At 47.1% G+C, this 19,697-nt stretch overlaps 1 protein-coding gene across 4 annotated transcripts in view; it reads right to left on the bottom strand.

The window, feature by feature from the left end:
- MORN5 (MORN repeat containing 5) overlaps positions 1-19,697 on the bottom strand; it is a 632,826-nt gene that overhangs the window by 17,148 nt on the left and 595,981 nt on the right. For 2 of the 4 annotated variants that reach the window (XM_050761894.1, XM_050761893.1), the window contains 3 exons: positions 16,101-16,248; positions 13,209-13,320; positions 7,929-8,149 (listed from right to left, as the gene is read on the bottom strand). In XM_050761894.1, coding sequence (XP_050617851.1) covers positions 7,929-8,149; positions 13,209-13,320; positions 16,101-16,248 — 481 coding nt within the window. Of the gene's footprint in view, positions 1-7,928; positions 8,150-13,208; positions 13,321-16,100; positions 16,249-19,697 lie in introns of those variants that run through there. The other 2 variants (XM_050761895.1, XM_050761896.1) reach the window with 2 other exon arrangements.

Consider the following 19,697-nt stretch of genomic DNA (forward strand, 5'->3'; position numbering starts at 1 on the left):
AGCTGGCAAGAAGAATGAAAAGGACAGGCTTTGGGAAGATTGGGGCTTGAATCTGACTGTATCACTAGTTGTGTGACATGAGCAAGTTATTAACCTGAGACCAAGTGTCTTCATTGCAAATTGCAAACTGTGTCTCATGCAAATTGCCCACTTGGGGTGGCAGGGAGGAGCATACAAGGTAAGCTGGGTTTTTTGTTTTTTGTTTTCAGACCAAGTCTTGCTCTGTCATCCAGGCTAGAGTGCAGTGGCACGATCTTGGCTCACTGCAACCTCCTCCTCCCAGGTTCAAGCAATTCTTCTGCCTCAGTCTCCTGACTAGCTGGGACTACAGGCATGTGCCACCATGCCCAGGTAATTTTTGTATTTTTAGTAGAGACAGGGTTTCACCATGTTGACCAGGCTCCTGGCCTCCTTGAACTACTGGCCTCAGGTGATCTGCTCGCCTCAGCCTCCCGAAGTGCTGGGATTACAGGCGTGAGCCACTGTGCATGGCCAAGGTAAGCTGTTAAGGTGCTTGGCACAGAGCCTAGCAAGGATCCTCCACAATAAGCATTCCTTTCCCAGCTTGTCTCCCCGAGCTGTGGATGCACAGGCAAAGCCACATGCTCTCCTTTGAGGGTTGCAGGCAAAAACTTCACGGCCTTCTGTTATGTGCTGAGCATTGAGAGACGAGGACTGAGATGGGTGGAGAAAAGAGGAAAAGGTATTCTGCGCTGGGGGAATATATGAGGTGAGAATAGGCAGTAGGAAGTGCTGTGTGTTTATCAATGGATGCCAGCTAGTCCTGTTGGACTAGAACACAGGGCAGAAGAGACAGCAGGATGGAAGGTGGACCTTCAAAGTTATGCTGGGGCTCTGAATGCCATAATCAGTGTTTGCAGACCCCAAAGTTTCAGCAGCACGTCATTTTCCAAGCAAAACCCTTGAGGAGGCAGAAAGACAGCATATCCAGGCACATCTGTCTCCCTAGAGACTCCTCTCAGGCACCTAGAGAAAGCTTAACAAATCCCAGGCTCTCACTTCTTTCTCTCCAGACTGAGTCAATAATCATCATAATGATAACAGCCACAATTACCAATCACAGGACACCTATTTTGGACCAGGTGCTGTCCTATGTATTTTTAATACTTAATCTCATTTTTTTCTAACCATAATTCCTCCAATAGGTACTACCACAATGCCCCTTTTACAGATGAGGAGAGTGAGGCTCCAAGGGGAAAAGTAACCTACTCATGATCACAGAGCTGGTCAGTGGTAGATCTAGGACTAGAGGCCAGCCTGAGGCATGGATTCCAGGCCCCAGGCTTTTAACCACCACACCGCACTGTCTCTCTCACCTCTCCCAGCTCTCCAGCCTCTGTGGGGCAAGATATCCTAACTCAGTCTCTTTTTTGTTTTGTGTTTGCAGTATTGATTAGAATATATAATAACTGTCTACAGTTGCTATCATTTATGGCTTTATGGTCCCAAGGTAAGCAGCAGTAGGGGGTAGTGGAGAGACAACTGGGCTGTGGTAAGATGGGAGTGGGTTTGAGTCCAGCTTCACTATCACACATCTGTCATTCATCACTCCAAGACCTAGTTTCCCAATCTCAGGATGAGCCCATTCCCAACTCACTGGATGCATGAGAAGTCTATGAGATGCAAGGCTCATGAACTCAAAGGCTTTAAGGTGGGTACCAGAAATGACTGATGCTGCTAGGGTCACACAGTAGGGAGTGGGAGGGATCTGGGCAGTGCATGGTCTCACCTAGGTGCTCAAACCCAAGCAGCTTCAAGAATTGGACCAACCAAACAAAAACTGCAACCAGATTTGTCCTGAGAGCCACTGGGTTGAGACCTCTGACAGATGTTAAACTGCTTTGAAAACTTGGATGTGCATAGAAATATAATGGATTCTTTTTATTATTCAAAATCATAAGTTGTCTGTCATGTGCCAAGTATTGAATTTGGTATGATTAGTTGAACAATATGAGGGACCTGGGAGCAGGTGCTCTGCCTGCCTGCATGCTTTGTCTTTTACAAACATTTAATCAGCTCCAACTCATGGGACCCATGTGCGATGCTGGGGACACAGTGATGAATCAGACACAGTCACGTGGTCCCTGCCCTCAAGCTGCTCCCAGACTTGTGGGGGAGACAGGCTAATAAAGATACTTCTACTGTCCAGGGCTAAGTGCTAAGAGGTAGGCTTGGAAGGCACAGAGGAGGGACGCCCAGCCCAGACACAGCAGTGGAGTGGAGGACAGAAGAGATGGTCAGGGAAGGCTGCCTAGAACAATGGTCCACCAACAGCTGGTCTTACCTTTGAGAAGGTTGTAAAATCAATTTAGTGCCTAGCAATCAGCATTTTAAAAAATAAACAGAATAGAAAATATCGGGCCAGGCGCAGTGGCTCACGCCTATAATCCTAGCACTTTGGGAAGCTGAGGCGGGTGGATCACCTGAGGTCAGGAGTTCCAGACCAGCCCGGCCAACATGGTGAAACCCTGTCTCTATTAAAAATACAGAAATTAGCTGGGTGTGGTGGTGCGTGCCTATAGTCCCAGCTACTCGGGAGGCTGACACAGGAGAATCACTTGAACCTGGGAGGCGGAGGTTGCAGTGAGCTGAGATCGCACCACTGCACTCCAGCCTGGGTGACAGAGACTCCATCTCAAAAAAAAAAAAAGAAAATATCATAGAATGTTGCATGTACAAAGATACATACATCACACATGTGCACCTGTGTGTATCCTGGGTCATGATGTAAAACATTCCTTACTGTGGGTCGAAGGTTTGAGAGCTATAGTTAGAGAGAATATGTTGCCTGCCCTAAACCCCAAAGCCTGGCACATAGTAGATGTTCAGAGAATTTTGATACGTGGAAGGATGGATTTAAATTCTCACAGCAAAGGTGACTCTTCTGCTGGTGGCCCAGCCCATGACCTGCTGAACAATAAGCATCCCCAGCTTTGACCCATGCAGGTGGCATATGCTTCATAACAGCAGTGGCTGAGGGCCCTGTGTTTACTCTGGGATGGCCTCAGTCACCCATCTCAGGCCCAGAGGCCCAGCAGCCTGCGCTTTCAGGATGCCAACAGGAAGAACTGTTTGTGGGGGTAGATTGGAATGCAGCAGAAAGAGGTCCCTGGGGAAAACAGAAGAGGGACAGAAGCCTGAATCAGTCCCTCAAAGGGTGAGGTGAGTCAGGGGTAATGACTAGGTGGCCACAAACAGAGCCTCCTTTTTAGTGGTTTTCAGGACACTCTGAACTTCATCTGTCCTATAATATTAGGACCAAAATACTCCTTGGCTACCTTTCTCCTCCATCATAGACTCCTACTTAATGTTGGAAGGGCCCTAGACATTATCCAGTTCAACTCTCTCATTTTATCCATGAAGAGAAAGGGGCCCAGAGAGGGAAGGCATTGGCCGGGGGTCATCCAGCAGGCAGCCTGAGAGCTGGGGCCAGGACCAGGAACCCAGGTCACCTACCCCATCACCCTGAGCCCATGTCCTTCACATGCTCCTCTCTCCCATCATCTTACCAGAAGGATCTCCTACCTAATCTAACCTCTTTTGGCATCTTCTCTATATGTAATCAAAGAAGTCTTTCTAAAGAACAAATGAGTTACTATGTTAGTAACTGCCTAAAGCCTTCCCTTGCTCCCCACTGCTTTAGGGTGAAAGACAGCTGTAACCTTTGCCCTCACCCCGCCCACCTTTCAGGCTTCCTCTCTTGCTTTTTGTCTCCTTTCATACTGTTAGCTCATGCTCCTGAATTAGTTGGAGCTCCCTATTTATGACATGTTTTCTCCCAACTATAATCCTTTTGCACATACTGTCCCCTCTGCCTTCAACACTCTTACCAACCCTGCTGCATTTGTCTGTTCTTTTTTAGATTACAGAGTAGATCTTTCTTTTTCCAGGAAACCTCCCTGGCCTACTGGCCTCCAGGGTAAAGTATCCCTACTAAGTTGTCTGGCAGCAACTCTATGCTGTTATAATCTGTGTTACCATCAGTTTCTCCTGGCTCCTGAGAGAAGGCTGGGTATAGAAGATAATGCTGCCATCCATTAGGAGAAAGGGAACACTGTATGGAACCCAGTAGTTCTCCAGGACACCTCTTGGTACTTCCACTGACCACAGTAAAAGTTCATAAAAAACTAACTCAACCAACTAATAACCAACAAAGGCAGGACCCCTGAGGGTTTGGACCCTTCAAGAATGAAGGTTTTGATTACCCTGCTAGGTAAAAAGCCAGACCAGTGGAAGGGTGGGCTCAAGGCAAATGGAACCTGGGATGAATAATGGAAGAAGGAATTTGTAAATATTACCTACAGCCTTGTGACCAGTTACAGAAAGAGAACTGTAGTAGTGATATAGTTTTTTCTCCTTGCTTGTATGTGTATGTATATCTGTATCTATGTCATCTATCTTTCTATTTATTCATCTATATACACATTTTGTTTTGTTTTGTTTTGAGAGGGGGTCTCGCTGTATCACCCAGACTGGAGTGCAGTGGTGTGATCTCGGCTCACTGCAACCTCTGCCTCCTGGGTTCAAACAATTCTCTTGCCTCAGCCTCTTGAGTAGTTGGGATTACAGGCATGCACCACCATGCCCAGCTAATTTTTGTATTTTTAGTAGAAATGGGGTTTAACCATGTTGGCTAGACTGGTCTTGAACTCCTGATCTCAGGTGACCCACCTGCCTTGGCCTCCTAAAGTGCTAGGATTACAGGTGTGAGCCACTGCACTCGGTCTGTTTTGTTTTGTTTTAAGAGATAAGGTCTTGCTGTGTTGCCCAGGATGCCCTCAAACTCCTGAGCTCAAGAGATCCTCCTGCCTCAGCTTCCCAAGTAGCTGAGGTTACAGGCACAAGCCACCATGCCTGGCTAGCATATTTGCTTTTATTAACTAATTTTTTCTTTTGTTTCCTCTTTTATCCTTGTTATTTTATGGAAGGATTATCGGCAGGAGCTTGTAGGTTATAGAATCTTCAGGCAGAACTGTCAAGGAATAACCTTACTCAAAAGATGGGTGCGGTATCTGCCCTCTGTGGGAGAAGGGGAGAGGGCCTTGTGTTAATATGGAGGATGTATTGAAACTTGTTATACAAAAAAAACATACATTTGTTAATGTTGTACAGAAGACTTAATATCTGTAGAAGAATGTGTGTGGATGCTGAGCAACAAAAGGGGTGGCTGGGCCAGTGAGAAGCTATTGACACCCAGCCAGGTGCGGTGTCAGGTAATTCCAGCACTTTGGGAGGCCAAGGCGGATGGATCACCTGAGGTCAGGAGTTCAAGACCAGCCTGGCCAACATGGCAAAACCCCGTCTCTACTAAAAATACAAAAATTAGCTGGGCATGGTGGTGGGTGCCTGTAATCCCAGCTACTTGGGAGGCTGAGGCAGGAGAATCACTTGAACCTGGGAGGCAGAGGTTGCAGGGAGCCAAGATCATGTCATTGTACTCCTGACTGGGCAACAAGAGTGAAACTCCATCTCAAAATTAAAAAAAAGAAGGCACTGACTCTCAGCTCCAAACGGACCCTTCTATACTTAACTTGGCAACGGTGGGACTGGAACTGTTTGAATTACATTAGTTTTGCCAGCCAGCTCCTTGTTAGGGGCTGTCAGGCAGACAAAGACACCCTCCTTTCTATTGTCTTTGTTGTTCATGCCAGTGTCATCGCAGCAGTGTCATTTCACTTCCAGTTTCCAGTTTTTTCCACACTCCTAGAATCAGCTTCATTTCTCTCTTCAGAGGCTCCACTGGGCAGTGCTGTCCCACCAGAGGTCTGGGTCCCAATTCTGCAGGAGCCCTGCTCTGAGCTCCCAGGAGCCAGCCCCAGCTGGCCTCTGCTCAGGGGTCTGGGTTGCAGGTCCTGGGGGTCCCTCTGTTCACCTTCTAGGTTCTCACAACCTAATCTTTTACTATTGTCCCCAGTCCTTGAGGGGGTACCTGCATCCTGCAGTTACTTTCTCTGTTACCTCAATGTCTTCCTTTGCTTTTCCAGTTCCCTGGTAGCCACCAATTTCCTGATATTAAATTCTTTCCATTTTTCTTTTTTCTTTTTTTTTTTTTTTTTTTTTGAGACAGATTCTCACACTGTCACCCGGGCTGGAGTGGAGTGGCGCGATCTTGGCTCACTGCAACCTCCGCCTCCCAGGTTCAAGCAATTGTCCTGCCTCAGGCTCCTGAATAGCTGGGATTACAGGCACCCGCCACCATGCCCAGCTAATTTTTTGTATTTTTAGTAGAGATGGTGTTTCACTATGTTGGCCAGGTGGTCTCAAACTCCTGACCTTGTGATCTGCCCACCTTGGTGTCCCAAAGTGTTAGGATTACAAGCGTGAGCCACAACGCCAGGCCTCTTTCCATTTTTCTAACTGAATTCTTACTGACACAAGATAATACAGAGTTCCTTCTCACACAGATCTTACAGTCTAGTGGGAGAGATAGATATTAAGCAAATAATTACATTTAATTATGTTGAAATAAGTGCCATGAAGGAAAAGTACAAAGTATATTAGCATATTAAAGGCCCTGAGAAGTTCTGCAGTAAATAAGCCTGGTTAGCATTGTTTAGGGCAATATATCCCTATCTTATTTGACTAAGAAACTTCATGGTAAATGTATTAGCACCCAGCAGAGTTAGCATGCTACAGAGTAGTGCATTGTGCAAATGGAAAAGGGAAGTCATTGAAGAAATGTGAGCCGGGGGACTTGGAGTGTGAGCATTTACCATGTTCCTCCAGTAGCATCCAGTGGGTTAGGGGCGTCTTAGCTCCAGGATTCCAGTCATAGGATCAGCTGACAATTCTCCTTGCTCTTATTCTAGCCCCACAAGGCAGCTTTCTGGTCATCACTGACTTACTGAGTAAATTTCCCTATAGGAAGATGATGCTGTCATCCACCAGCACAGATGGTCTGGTCTACCTGGAAGTTTCTTTCTCATTATAGAGCAAGGTTTCTTGACCTGGGTCTTTAGAGGGACCATCCATCCCTTAAGACTATCTGCAAAATGTGTGTGTGTGTGCGTGTGTGTGTGTGGGCACATGTGTGCACATGTGTGCTTGTGTGTGTGCATGCATGGACATTTTTCTAGCAAGAGGGTCCATATCTTTCGATATTCCTAGCGGGAGTGTGACTTCAGAAAAGGGTAAGGTTAGGAATCACTGCATTAAAGGAAAATGTTCCTATTATTTGTGTATTGATCTCCTGTGAGTGTGGTCACTGCAAATGGGTTCTTCTCAGTCTGATCAGCCTTGTGTTGACTCACCAAACCGAGGTTCTGGATCCTCCAAGGTACCTACTCCCCTGACTAAAAGATGAACCAACCTTCTTGGACCTCAAGGGATCACTCCCCTCTAGGTTGTTGCCTGTGCCATTTCCTCTCGCTGGGAAACCCTGTCCCCAAGCCTTGTGGTCAAATCCCAGTTATTCTTCAGGTCTTAGCTTAGAAGTCATTTCCTCCTTGAAACCTTCTCTGACTTACCACTTCGGGATTTGATATCCCTTCTTTGTGCTCCCACAGCATCTGTCCCACCTCTCTGGGGCCCCTACTTTCCCTTCCCTGCAGGACCATGTTTTGCCCTTCATTGTGTTTGTTCCATGATGCAATTAACTGTTTCTAGTACTACGCTGCCACCTTTAGAATGCAAGCTCCACAAGGAAGGGGGGCTGTGTCCAGCTTTGCTCTGCTTTTTCCCCAACACCAAGCACAGTGTCTAGCATATAGTAGGTGCCCATTAAAATTGAAGGAATGCATGCAAAAATAAGTACCTTAATCCTTTCAGTGCGACATTTATGTGCCATCACAGCTAGACCACGAATGTCCTTTTACCTCCCTCTAGGACTATGTACAGATTTGCCATGAGAAGTCCACAAGATAAAACATCCAGGTAATCATCTTTCATCAGCAAAAACTTTTTTCTCATCAAGTGTGTGCATACATTTGTACATACGGATGCACATACTTATATGTGGATGAAGAGAAAATGTGCTGCAGTGTCGAAAGAAACCTACCTGCATTTCTCAGAAAGCGGTTCCTGTAGTCCTTGATTACCCTCGTGACGGGGTTATAGAAGCCGTCTCCACAATCGTAATAGCCCTTGGGTATTTTTCTAGGTGGGTCCATATTGGTGAGTTGAGCCATACCTTGAAAGAACATAATGGGCAATTAGTTCACCATCAAGGCCAAATCTAAACCCAGTGTTCCCATAAGGTCCACTTGTGGCTGGTGGCTCATGTGACTGGCTCCACTGTTGAACTAAATAACCCCTACTCAGGGCAAGAAGCAAACCCAGCAGAAACAGTGCCCCAAAGGAACTTTCTGAAAATGGCTCTTGGGAACAGGGTCTTGGGAACTAGACGCTCTGTCTTCTTCGTTTGACCCCATCCTTTTCCATTTCTTGGGATACCGTGAAAAAGGGCACAGGTTCTGAAGTCAGACAGACCCTGAGGATAAGTCAGAGTTGGCAAACAGATGGGAGAGCATCAGGTCTAGAAGCGGGGTGGCATTCAAGGCGTGGGCAGAGGCCAGAGGCATGGGTCCTTAGGCCCTCCTTTCGAAACCTTGTAGAGCAGAGGACGTGTGAAGGAGAACAGCAGGAAAGAAATGGATCAGGTGGACAAGGGGCAGGTGGTGGAGAACCTTGACTTTCGCCAAAATTACCAGGTGGCTGCCACTTATTCAATGTTTATTATGTGCCAGGCATTGTGCTCCTATTTTATTTAATCCTGAGAGCAACTCTGTGGCTCAATTTTACAGATAAGAAAACTGAGGCTCAGAGAAGTTAAAGTAACTTTCCCAAGGTTATCCAGCTAGGAAGCAGTCTAACTCTGGAACCTGTATGTTCAGCTGCCAACATCAGGGGAGGAGGGAGCCTAGGTGCAGCCACAGGACCAGGGACACTGAGACCTCTGGGAGGGAAAGAAGATCGAGTGCACCTTTTAGGTCACGCACCCTATGTGTGTGTATCTTGAAAAGCCATGGCTCAAGTAAAGGGAGAGGTTGGAATAAATAACTTCTCAGGTTCCTTCTAACTATAGTTCCTATAATTCCTTGTTCTCTAGACTGAGAGCTGGATGCCCACTGAGCACACAGCACCATTTCCACGAATCAGTGTCTTGCACACAGTAGGCACTCTTGTGTTGCTTAATGACATACCTAACACTAACCCTGACATTGACCCTGACCCTAACCCTAACTCCGTGTGTACTGGCTAATGATTGCCGAGCACTTACTCCACGTCAGGCACTTTACAGCCGTTCTCTCACTGAAGCGTCATGCCAATGCCTACTTCACAGATGCTCGAAGAGGTTGTGGGGCACTTTTAACCCTCACCCTGCCTTGCAGGCAGGGCGAGTTACCCTAACAATGCCAGCCCCAAGAGGCAAAGTGTGGAACGACAAGGGAAGGAAGTAGCTACTTAGAATCAAGCTTCTCTGCTGAGGGTCACTGGAGAAGAAGGGAAGAGCCAGGCAGGTTTGGGAAAAACCACCATGAGACTGGCAGAGGCTCAGCTTTAGCAAAACCAGCCACTGTGTGAGAGCTGAGGCCTAAGGCTGAGGGCTTTTTGCCTACAGCCTTAATTGGGGTAAAGAGCCCATGGCAAAGTCCAGGCCTCCCATCATAAGTAATCGGGGAGGAGTGATTTGCAAGGTTCTCAAGCTGCAGCTAGACTGGCAGCTCTTTGAAGGGAGAGACGACGTCCTCTCAGCTCTGGTCTCCCTGGGGCCAGCCAGTGTCTGACATACAGTAGGAGCTTAGGAAATGTTTCTTACTGTCATTGCCTTAACTCCCCTAAGCACATACTTCACCCTGCGCTGTGATGTCGATATTATTATCCCTGTTTGACAATAACTCTTTAACGAGTACCCACTGTATGCCAGACAATGTGCTAGGGCCCTGCCCTCATGTTGCTGACAGCTTGGGAAGAGGACCTGAACACTCAAGATCCAAGCCCTGGGGGGAGATCATGGCTGCTCTGTGATATGCCACAGGGAGACCTTACCTAGTGTGGGAATTCAGGGAAGGGGGTCCCAGCTTCAGGACATTGAGCTGAGACGTGAAGGACGGGAAGGAGTTATTTGGGTGAAGTAAGAGGGTTAAAGTATTCCAGGCAGAGAGAATGGTGGAAAAGTGTGGTCTCCTTGAGAAATAGAGAGAAAGCAAGTATGGCAAGAAGGGAGAAAGAAAAACCGAGAAGAATGGGTAGCCCAGGAAAGGGCTGGGACATGAGCAGTAGCCAGAGAATGTCACTGTTTCTGAGAATTTGAAACCTTATGTTGAGGGTATAGGGAGCACTCAAGGGTTGGGGGATGGGGGCAATCAGATTCACACTTTAAAAGATGTAAGTGGCTGGGCATGGTGGCTCACGCCTGTAATCCCAAGTTAAGGAGGGAGGGGAGCTTGAGGCCAGGAGTTCTAGATGAGCCTGGGCAACATGGCAAGACCCATCTCTACAAGAAACTTAAAAAAAAAAAAATTAACCAGCAGTGGTGGTGCATGCCTGTAGTCCCAGCTACTTAGGAGACCAGATCACTTGGCAGGAGGATCGCCTGAGCCCAGGAGTTCAAAGTTACAGTGAGTTATGATCACACCACTGCACTCCAGCGTGGGCAACAGAGCAAGACTCTGTCTCAAAAAAAAAAAAAAAAAAAAGATGGAAGTGACTGCTGCAGAAAGGAGAATGACCTCAAGAATGGCCAAGTGGGGATCTCTGGAAGTCAGGTCATCAAGGGGAGAGATGATGGAGGGCTGGAACAGGGCAGTGGCAAAGAGGATGAAGAAAATGCTGACTGGCACATGGAAATACTCAGTAAATATTTGTCGACTAAACAAATGAAAGAATATATTTCAGAGGTAAAATCCATAGGACTATTGCACTTAGGGGGCAGGGGAAGGGAGGGTTAGGCTTACCTAGGTGGATGGGCATGACATTCAGTGAGGCAGCCATCACAGTGGGGGTGACAATGAATTCAGTGCAGACAATTTGGGGAATGACCAAGATAGGTGTCAGTCAGGCTTGATGCAGGGATCTTAGGCTCAGGGATTCTGATTTCAATTTAGAAGCTGATGGTAGTTGAAGGCTTAGAAGTATATCAACTTGTTCAGGAAAAGCATATAGAATGATAACAGGCCGGGCGTGGTGGCTCAAGCCTGTAATGCCAGCACTCTGGGAGGCCGAGGCGGGCGGATCACGAGGTCAGGAGATCGAGACCATCCTGGCTAACACGGTGAAACCCCGTCTCTACTAAAAAAAATACAAAAAACTAGCCGGGCGAGGTGGCGGGCGCCTGTAGTCCCAGCTATTCGGGAGGCTGAGGCAGGAGAATGGCGTAAACCCGGGAGGCGGAGCTTGCAGTGAGCTGAGATCCGGCCACTGCACTCCAGCCCGGGCGACAGAGCGAGACTCCGTCTCAAAAAAAAAAAAAAAAAAAAAAAAAAGAATGATAACAGAAAGTGCCTAAGCCAGAGAGCCCCGGGAACCTCAGCATGAATAACTGGGGGTGGGGTGAAGTTGAGGAGGCACTGGCAAAGACGCCTGGGGATAGGAGGAAAATAGCAGAGTAAGTGTCAGGAGGGCAAAGGGAGAGAAGGCAGCTCACCCGGTCAACTAACTGATCCAAGGTCATGAAGCTGGGAAGGGAAGGAGATGGGGGTTTGAGCTCAGGTCGGCCTGATTCCAGGGCCTGGGTGCTTCCTGAAGGCTTCTGCCCTGATGGAGGTTGACTTGTGCAGTCTCATGTAGCTATAGACAGGAAATGCTAGGACTCAAACCCACAATTTCTGGCTCCATGCTCTATCAACCACAGCTCATGGTCTCTCATAACCTAAGTTGGGATTGCTTTTATAGTATACAGAGTTGTTTCCCCATCTGTCATTTTGGATATATTATCTCTGCTGTGCCAAAAACTACACTCTTCTTTTTTAAATTTTTTAATTATTTATTTATTTTTTTTTATACTTTAAGTTCTGGGGTACATGTGCAGAATGTGCAGGTTTGTTACATAGGTATACACGTGCCATGGTGGTTTGCTACACCCATCAACTTGTCATCAACATTAGGTATTTCTCCTAATGCTATCCCTCCCCTACCCCCGTCTTGAGGCTCATCTGACCTGGAACACATCTCAAAAACACTCAGATGAGCCTTTTAAGGTGCCATTCTCTGAATCCAGACTTGTAGTCCAAATGTAGCCGTCCGTGATGAAACACGGTTTTGGCAGGGAGGGATCATGATACAGAGGACCTCAGAGAGGAAGTCTGGGCCTCCAGTGTGAGCTCTGCCACAGGGAACCATGTCTGAACTCCACAGCCTCAACTTGGAGTGACATGGGACTAGGAAGGCTGACTGGGCAGGATCATCTGGACATTAGGGAGACAGGGATTACAGACAGCCTCCCTCAGCACCTGATACACAAAGCACATACTCTGTCAGTACTGCTTTTGCCCTTAACTCTTTCTTTTTAAAATATTTACGAAATTTTAGTGTTATAGGAGGTACTACAAATAAGAACAGCTGACATGTACCGTGCACCCATATGCATTCAAGGCACTGTTCTAAACACCTGACATGAATTATCTTATTTACAACAATCTTGGGAGGTAGATTATGCTATTGATCCCATTTTGATCTTTTTTTTTTTTTTTTTTTTTTTTTCCTCCTGAGACCACAGTCTCACTCTGTCGCCCAGGCTGGAGTGCAGTGGCGTGATCTCAGCTCACTACCACCCCCACCTCCTGAGTTCAAATGATTCTCATGCCTCAGCCTCCGGAGTAGCTGGGATTACAGGCACACCACCACACCCGGCTAATTTTTGTATTTTTAGTAGAGACGGGGATTCACCATGTTGGCCAGGATGGTCTGGAAGTCCTGACCTCAAGTGATCCACCCGCCTTGGCCTCCCAAAGTGCTGGAATTACAGGCATGAGCCGCTGCGCCCAGCCGATTGACTCCATTTTGGAGGGAAGAAACTGAGGCACAGTGGGTAAAGCCCCTTGCCCATGGTCCTCTGACTAGCATAGTGGAGTTGAGATATGAGGACTGGCCTTCCTGGCTCCAGGACCTGGCTCTTTTGTATTCTTCTGCAGCTGCTCAGTTCCTCTTCCCCTTTAAGTTACTTCTTTAGGCCACAGTGCACTTATCTGAAACCGTCTTAGTTTGCCTCTCAGTTTGGGGTATCAAGGAAAGGGTGGGTGCCTGGGTACCTGCAGGCTTCAGGCCATTGAGGATCTCTGTGTAAAACCTCCGATCATAGCCGTCGCAGTAATGCCAGTTCTTCTCATCATAGTGCAGCCCGTCTGCAAAGGTGTATGTGCCCTGGAAGACAAGGAGCGCACATGTGCATCTGAGGAGGCTGAAGGCTTTTGGCCAAGAGGTTCAGATGTCAAGGGAAGTAGGGGGCTTTCTGATGGCTACAGTAAAGAAGTGGTAACGATCACAATTATTATGGTTGTGATGATGAGAGGGAATGGGTATAAGTGCTGAGCCCTGTCCCTGCCACTCAAAGTAGGTGAACTCACTTTGGCAGATGAACTTGGGCAGATGAACTTGGGCAGATGACCCACTCTCTCTGGCCCTTCATTTCTTCATTTGTAAAATTAAGTTAATGATGGTATACATGAAATAGGGTTGATTGAAAATTCAATGAGATAGCACACGTGAAGCATTTAGCACAGTGCCTGGCTGTGATGGTTGATTTGGTGAGACAACTTGACTAGGTTAAGGGAAAGGGATGCCTAGATAGCTGGTAAAACATTTCTGGGTGTGTCCATGAGGGCGTTTCTAGAAGCAATTCACATTTTAATTGGTGGACTGAGCAAAGAAGTTCTACCCTCACTAAAGTGGGTGGGCATGATACAATCCGTTGAGGGCCTGGATAGAACAAAAAGGCAGAGGAGCATCAGTTCGCTCTCTCTGCTTGTGCCGGGACATCCATCTTCTTTGCCCTTGGACATCAGCATTCCCGGTTCTCGGGCCTTTGAACTCTGACTGGGACTTACACCATTGACTCCCCTGGTTGAGGCCCTTGGGTTTGGACTGGAACTACACTAACAGCTTTCCTGGGCCTCCAGGTTGCAGAGGGAAGATTGGGAGACTTCTTAGCCTCCATAATCTTGTGAGCCAATCCCTAATGTAAATCTCTTTCCATACATCTCTGTATATCCTATTGGTTTTGTGTCTCTGAAGAACCCTGACTGACACACTGACACAAAGTAAGCACTCAATAAATGTTATTATTCTTTTATTATTATTATAGCTGGAAAGGTCAGAGCCATCAGCCATGGCCCTTTGTCCAAACACATACGTTCTGCCTTTGCTGCCTTACTGCTAAAGGAAGCCTCAGGATGTAGAAATTGCATTGGCCTGGGCATCAGGAAACACGGGTGGAAATTCCAATGATACTATTAATTCACTGTGTGACCTCGGGTAAGTCACATCCCCTTCCTGGGGCTTAGATTCTCCAAGCTATAAAACAAGGTTAAGAAATCTTAACGTTTTTTAGGTCATGAGCCAGGCCCCAACACGCTCTTAGTGAAACTGATGAAAGCTATAGATGCTTTTCCTGGAGAAAAACTTAGTCCCCTTTACACAGAAACTTCTGTATATAAATCAAGAGGTTTCAGTGACTCCCTGAATTCTATTCATGACCCACAAATACCAGGGTAAGAATCCTTGGATTAGGTAGGTTATAATGATAGTAGCAGTGATGGTGGTAGTAAGAGCTAACACTTATTGAGTGCCTCCTGTATGCTGGGAACTTAGCAAAGTGTTCATATATATATTGCCTCATTTACTCTTATGATCATCCTAGGAGGTGCCTTGTACTATTGTGGTAGGCTGAATAATGGTCCCCCAAAGATGTCCCTGTCTGCTGCAACCTGTGAATATGCTACCTTACATGGCAAGAGATATTTTGCAGATGCAATTAAATGAAGGATCCTGAAGTGGAAAGATTATTTGGATTATCTGGGTATGCCAAATATAATTGCAAGGTTCCTATGAGAGGGAAATAGTAAGGCCAGGGTGAGAGAAGACGAGATGATGAAAGCAAAGGGATGAAGGGTGATGTGATGATGAAAGCAGAGGTTGGAGTGATGCGTGGCCATGAGCCAAGGAATGCAGGCAGCCTCTAGAAGCTGGAAAAGGCAAAGAAACAGGTTTTCCCACAGAGCCTCTGGACAGAATGCAGGTTTGCTGACTTATTTCAGACTTCTGAGCTCCAGAACTGTAAGATAATACATTTGCGCTGATTTCAGACTAAATTTGTGGTAACCTGTTATAGTACCAATAGATAACTAATGCAACTACTGTCCTGAGTTGATAGGTGAAGAACTCTCAGGGAGGTGAAGTCATGGGCCCAAGATCAGGCAGTAAGTGGCGTAGCAGATGCAAATTCATCATAGCCTCTCCACAAATCCTTCCAGATCTAGAAGGAGAGGATTCTAGGGCACTGGGAGATCCAGAAGCAGGGAGAAATTAGCCGGGCATGCTGGCACACACCTGTAATCCTAGCTACTCAGGAGGCCTAGGCAAGAGAATAACTTGAACCCAGAAGGCAGAGATTGTGGTGAGCTGAGATTACACCACTGCACTCCAGCCTGGGCAACAGAGTGAGACTTGTTTAAAAAAAAAAAAAATGCCAGGTGGGTGCAGTGGCTTGCACCTGTAATCCCAGCACTTTGGGAGGCTGAAGCGGGTGGATCATAAGGTCAAGAGATTGAGACCATCCTGGCAAACATGGTGAAACCCTGTCTCTACTAAAAATACAAAAATTAGCTGGGCGTGGTGGCGCACACATGTAGTCCCAGCTACTTGAGAGGCTGAGGCAGGAGAATTGCTTGAACTCAGGAGGCAGAGGTTGCAGTGAGCATTGTGCCACTGCACACCAGCCTGGCGACAGAGTGAGACTCCATCTCAAAAATAAATAAATAAATAAATAAATAAATAAAAAAAAAGTCGGGGGAGAGGAGGAGAAACAAAGAGAAGAGGGAATAGAAGGAGGTAGGCACCAGACAGGGTAGATGGGGCGCCACAGGGTGAGGCTCTTCTTGCCCGAGGATCTCTCCTCCACAGCACCCGCCCCCCCGGCTGATCACCTTTATGGCCAATCCATTTTCCCAAACAGCGTCATATTGGCTCCCGCTGGGGAAGTACAGAGTTCCTTCGCCATGAAACACACCGTCCTTCATTTCCCCAACATATATTGTTTCAGTAGGGAGGATGTACTTGGCTTTGCCCTCCATCCTGCAAAGACACAGGGAAATCACTGAGCCCCATGTGACAGCTGGAGGGTCAGAGCTGGCAGGCGACAGAGTGAGCAGGAACCCCATTCTCAGCATTCTCATCCTTCCCATCCCAGCAGTACTCTGCTGAAAACAAAATTTTTATTTTGTTTCCCCCAAAAGCTCAAAAATGAAAAGAGGGGAATACAGTTTGCTCTGTTCATTCTCCCCTTCACCTAGAGGCTCACTCTCACCTTGGAGTTCACACTGCTTCCTGAATCTTACCACCATTTTATATATATATATATATATATATATATACACAAATAAAATCTTGGATACTGATATTGTTTGGCTGTGTCCCCACCCAAATCTCATCTGGAATTGTAGCTCCCATAATCCCCACATGTCCTGGGAGGGACCCAGTGGGAGGTAACTGAATCGTGGGGGTGGGTTTTTCCCATGCTGTTTCGTGAAAGTGAACAAATCTCATGGGATCTGATGGTTTTATAAAGGGCAATTCCCCTGAACATGCTCTCTTGCCTGCTGCCATGTAAGATGTGCCTTTGTTCCCCCTTTGCCTCCATCATGATGGTGAGGCCTTCCCAGCCATGTGGAACTGTGAGTCCATTAAGCCTCTTTCCTTTACAGATTACCCAGTCTTGGGTTATGTCCTTGCAGCAGCATGAGAACAGACTAATACAGATACTTTCCCAAACCTCTTTGCTTGTGCTTCCCTCCCTTCCCTCCCTTCCTTCTTTCCTTCCCAACAGATATTTACAGAGCACCTACATTTTATCAGGGACTATGCTGATGGTCCAACCTGCTGAATACAACACAGATTCACCAGTGATCAAGGCAAATGCAGTCCCTGTCCTTGTGGGGCTCACAGTCTAGTGGGGGACACAATTGAGCAATTATGCAATGTGTGATAAGTGCTGTGCTGGAGGAAGACAGGCTCATACAGGAGAACAAGGCAGTGACACCAACTTGACCAGCTGACTAGCTTCTTTGTTTTGTTTTTTGTTTTTTTCCAAGACTAGTTCTCATTCTATCTCCCAGGCTGGAGTACGGTGGTGTGATCATGGCTCAATGCAGCCTCAATCTCCTGAACTCAAGTGATCCTCCCACCTCAGCCTCCCAAGTAGTTGGGACCACAGGCTGCCCCACCATGCCCAGCTGATTTAATTTTTTTTTCTTTTTTTTTGTAGAGATAGGGTTTCCCTATGTTGCCCAGGCTGATCTAGAACTCCTGAGCTCAAGTAATCCTCCTGCCTCAGCCTCCCAAAATGTTGGGATTACAGGTGTGAGCCATTGCACTGGGCTGTACAGTTCTTTATGGGTGAAATGGCTGCAATTAATCCAGATAACATATAATAGTTTTCCTAGCAAAGGGCCTGACATATAGTGAGTACTTAATAAATATGCTTTCATTCCTTCCTTCTCCATTCCTCCCAACAAGCTAAAGGCTCCTCTCCTAACTCTGACCTTCTTTAGGCTTTTGCTAGTACCTCTGTTGGGATGTGTAACACTTTCTATCTTGTTTTGTAATTAGATATCTTATCTCCTGTATTTAACTAAAGCTTCTTTAAAGGAAGACCTTGGTATCCTCAACTCCTAGAACCACTAAGCAGGTGCTTCATAAACCTCTCCTGAGTAAAGAATGAAGGAAACAGAAAGAGCAGTGAGTGAACAGAGTGGATGACAAAGTTGTTGAGATAACTGAGTGAGATGATGGATGTGAAACTACAGCAGAATGCCCAGCATAGAGCAGGAACTTGAAAACTATTTCACTTTTATTCTAGTGCAAGACATGGGGGGAAGGGAGAACTCCTCTTCTCCTTCCCTCCTCTATGCGTTGCTTGAGCTCACATCTGTCATTTCTAAGCACCATCTCCATATGCAAGTTCTACACCCTTCTCTGAGGTTAGACCCCACCCCTTTTCTTACCTCGAACTGGACATCACTGTTCAGACCTCTCACAGACATCTCCAACTCGCCTAAAACAGAACTCATCTCCTCCTCCCCTAAGCAGCACCTTCTTAGAGTTCTCCGTTTCCATGAATGGTATCAGAATCTTCTGGTTCAAGGCCAGGAGCTGGGCCCTGGGCTGGGGCTGTAAGCCATCTCTGGACAGGACTGGAGCCAATCAGCTGCCAACTCCTGGCAGTAAAATCCCCAAACCTTTCCTACATTTATCTCTTTCCTACAGCTTCACTGCTTCTGCCTTGGCCCAGGGCTCTGCCGCTTCTTACTGGGACAACTGCAGTGAGCTCTGAGCTGATCTCCCCATCTTCACTTTTCCTGCTTCCCTCCTCCCTCTCCCTCTCTCTCCTTCTCCTCCTCCTTCTTTTTCTCCTTCCCTCTCTCTCTCTTTCCCTTCTTTTCTCCCTCCTTCTCTTCCATTTAAAAAAATTCATTCAAGGTGAAAAGCCTGCCTTCTAAATTCAAAGTAAGTTAAAAAGAAGAAAAAAAAAACCCCCACTTTATAGTGAAGACTTCAAATCATAATAAGGATATGATCACCAGATCTCAAATACCTATCAATTAGCCGGGCATGGTGGCGCATATCTGTGGTCCCAGCTACTGGGGAGGCTGAGGTGGGAGGACTGCTTGAGTCCGGTGGGGTGGACGTTGCAGTGAGCCAAGACTGCACCACTGCACTCCAGCCAGAGCACTCCAGAGTGAGACCCTGTCTCAAAAAAAAAAAAAACCCAAAAGCTATCATCTCCTTCATTCATTCTGCCAACATTTACTGAGTCCCTACCACACATATGCATGATGAGGAGAGATACAGAGATGAAATAAGTTTTATTTCCTGATGCTTGGCCCTACCAGGATCTATCAGTGGTTCCTCCACCACCAGAATTGTGCACAGTATTGAAATTTCTTTGCCAGAGCACAGACCGCCTGTCCAGCTTCCCCTCGCATAACTCCTCTGAGCACAACCCACTCTCCTGCCAAACTGAACTGCCAGCTCTACTCCATACGTGCCCTCTGGCTATTGCTCATGCTGTTCCCTCTGCCTAGAAACATTCTTCACCTTGCATCCCCAACCACCTAAATCCTACCCAAACTTCAAGGCCCATTTCAAATATCATCTCTTCCATGAAGCCTTTAAGGATGGCTCCAACTGTATGTGTCCTCTGAAGGGCCCCAGCAGCAGAGCTCTATTGTAGAAAGCACATGGGCAGGCCGGGCGCGGTGGCTCAAGCCTGTAATCCCAGCACTTTGGGAGGCCGAGACAGGCGGATCACGAGGTCAGGAGATCGAGACCATCCTGGCTAACACAGTGAAACCCCGTCTCTACTAAAAAATACAAAAAACTAGCCGGGCGAGGTGGCGGGCGCCTGTAGTCCCAGCTACTCGGGAGGCTGAGGCAGGAGAATGGCGTAAACTCGGGAGGCCGAGCTTGCAGTGAGCTGAGATCCAGCCACTGCACTCCAGCCTGAGTAACAGAGCGAGACTCTG

The sequence above is a fragment of the Macaca thibetana genome, chromosome 15 (genome assembly GCF_024542745.1).
Source record: "Macaca thibetana thibetana isolate TM-01 chromosome 15, ASM2454274v1, whole genome shotgun sequence".
In the NCBI taxonomy this organism is placed as follows: Eukaryota; Metazoa; Chordata; class Mammalia; order Primates; family Cercopithecidae; genus Macaca; species Macaca thibetana.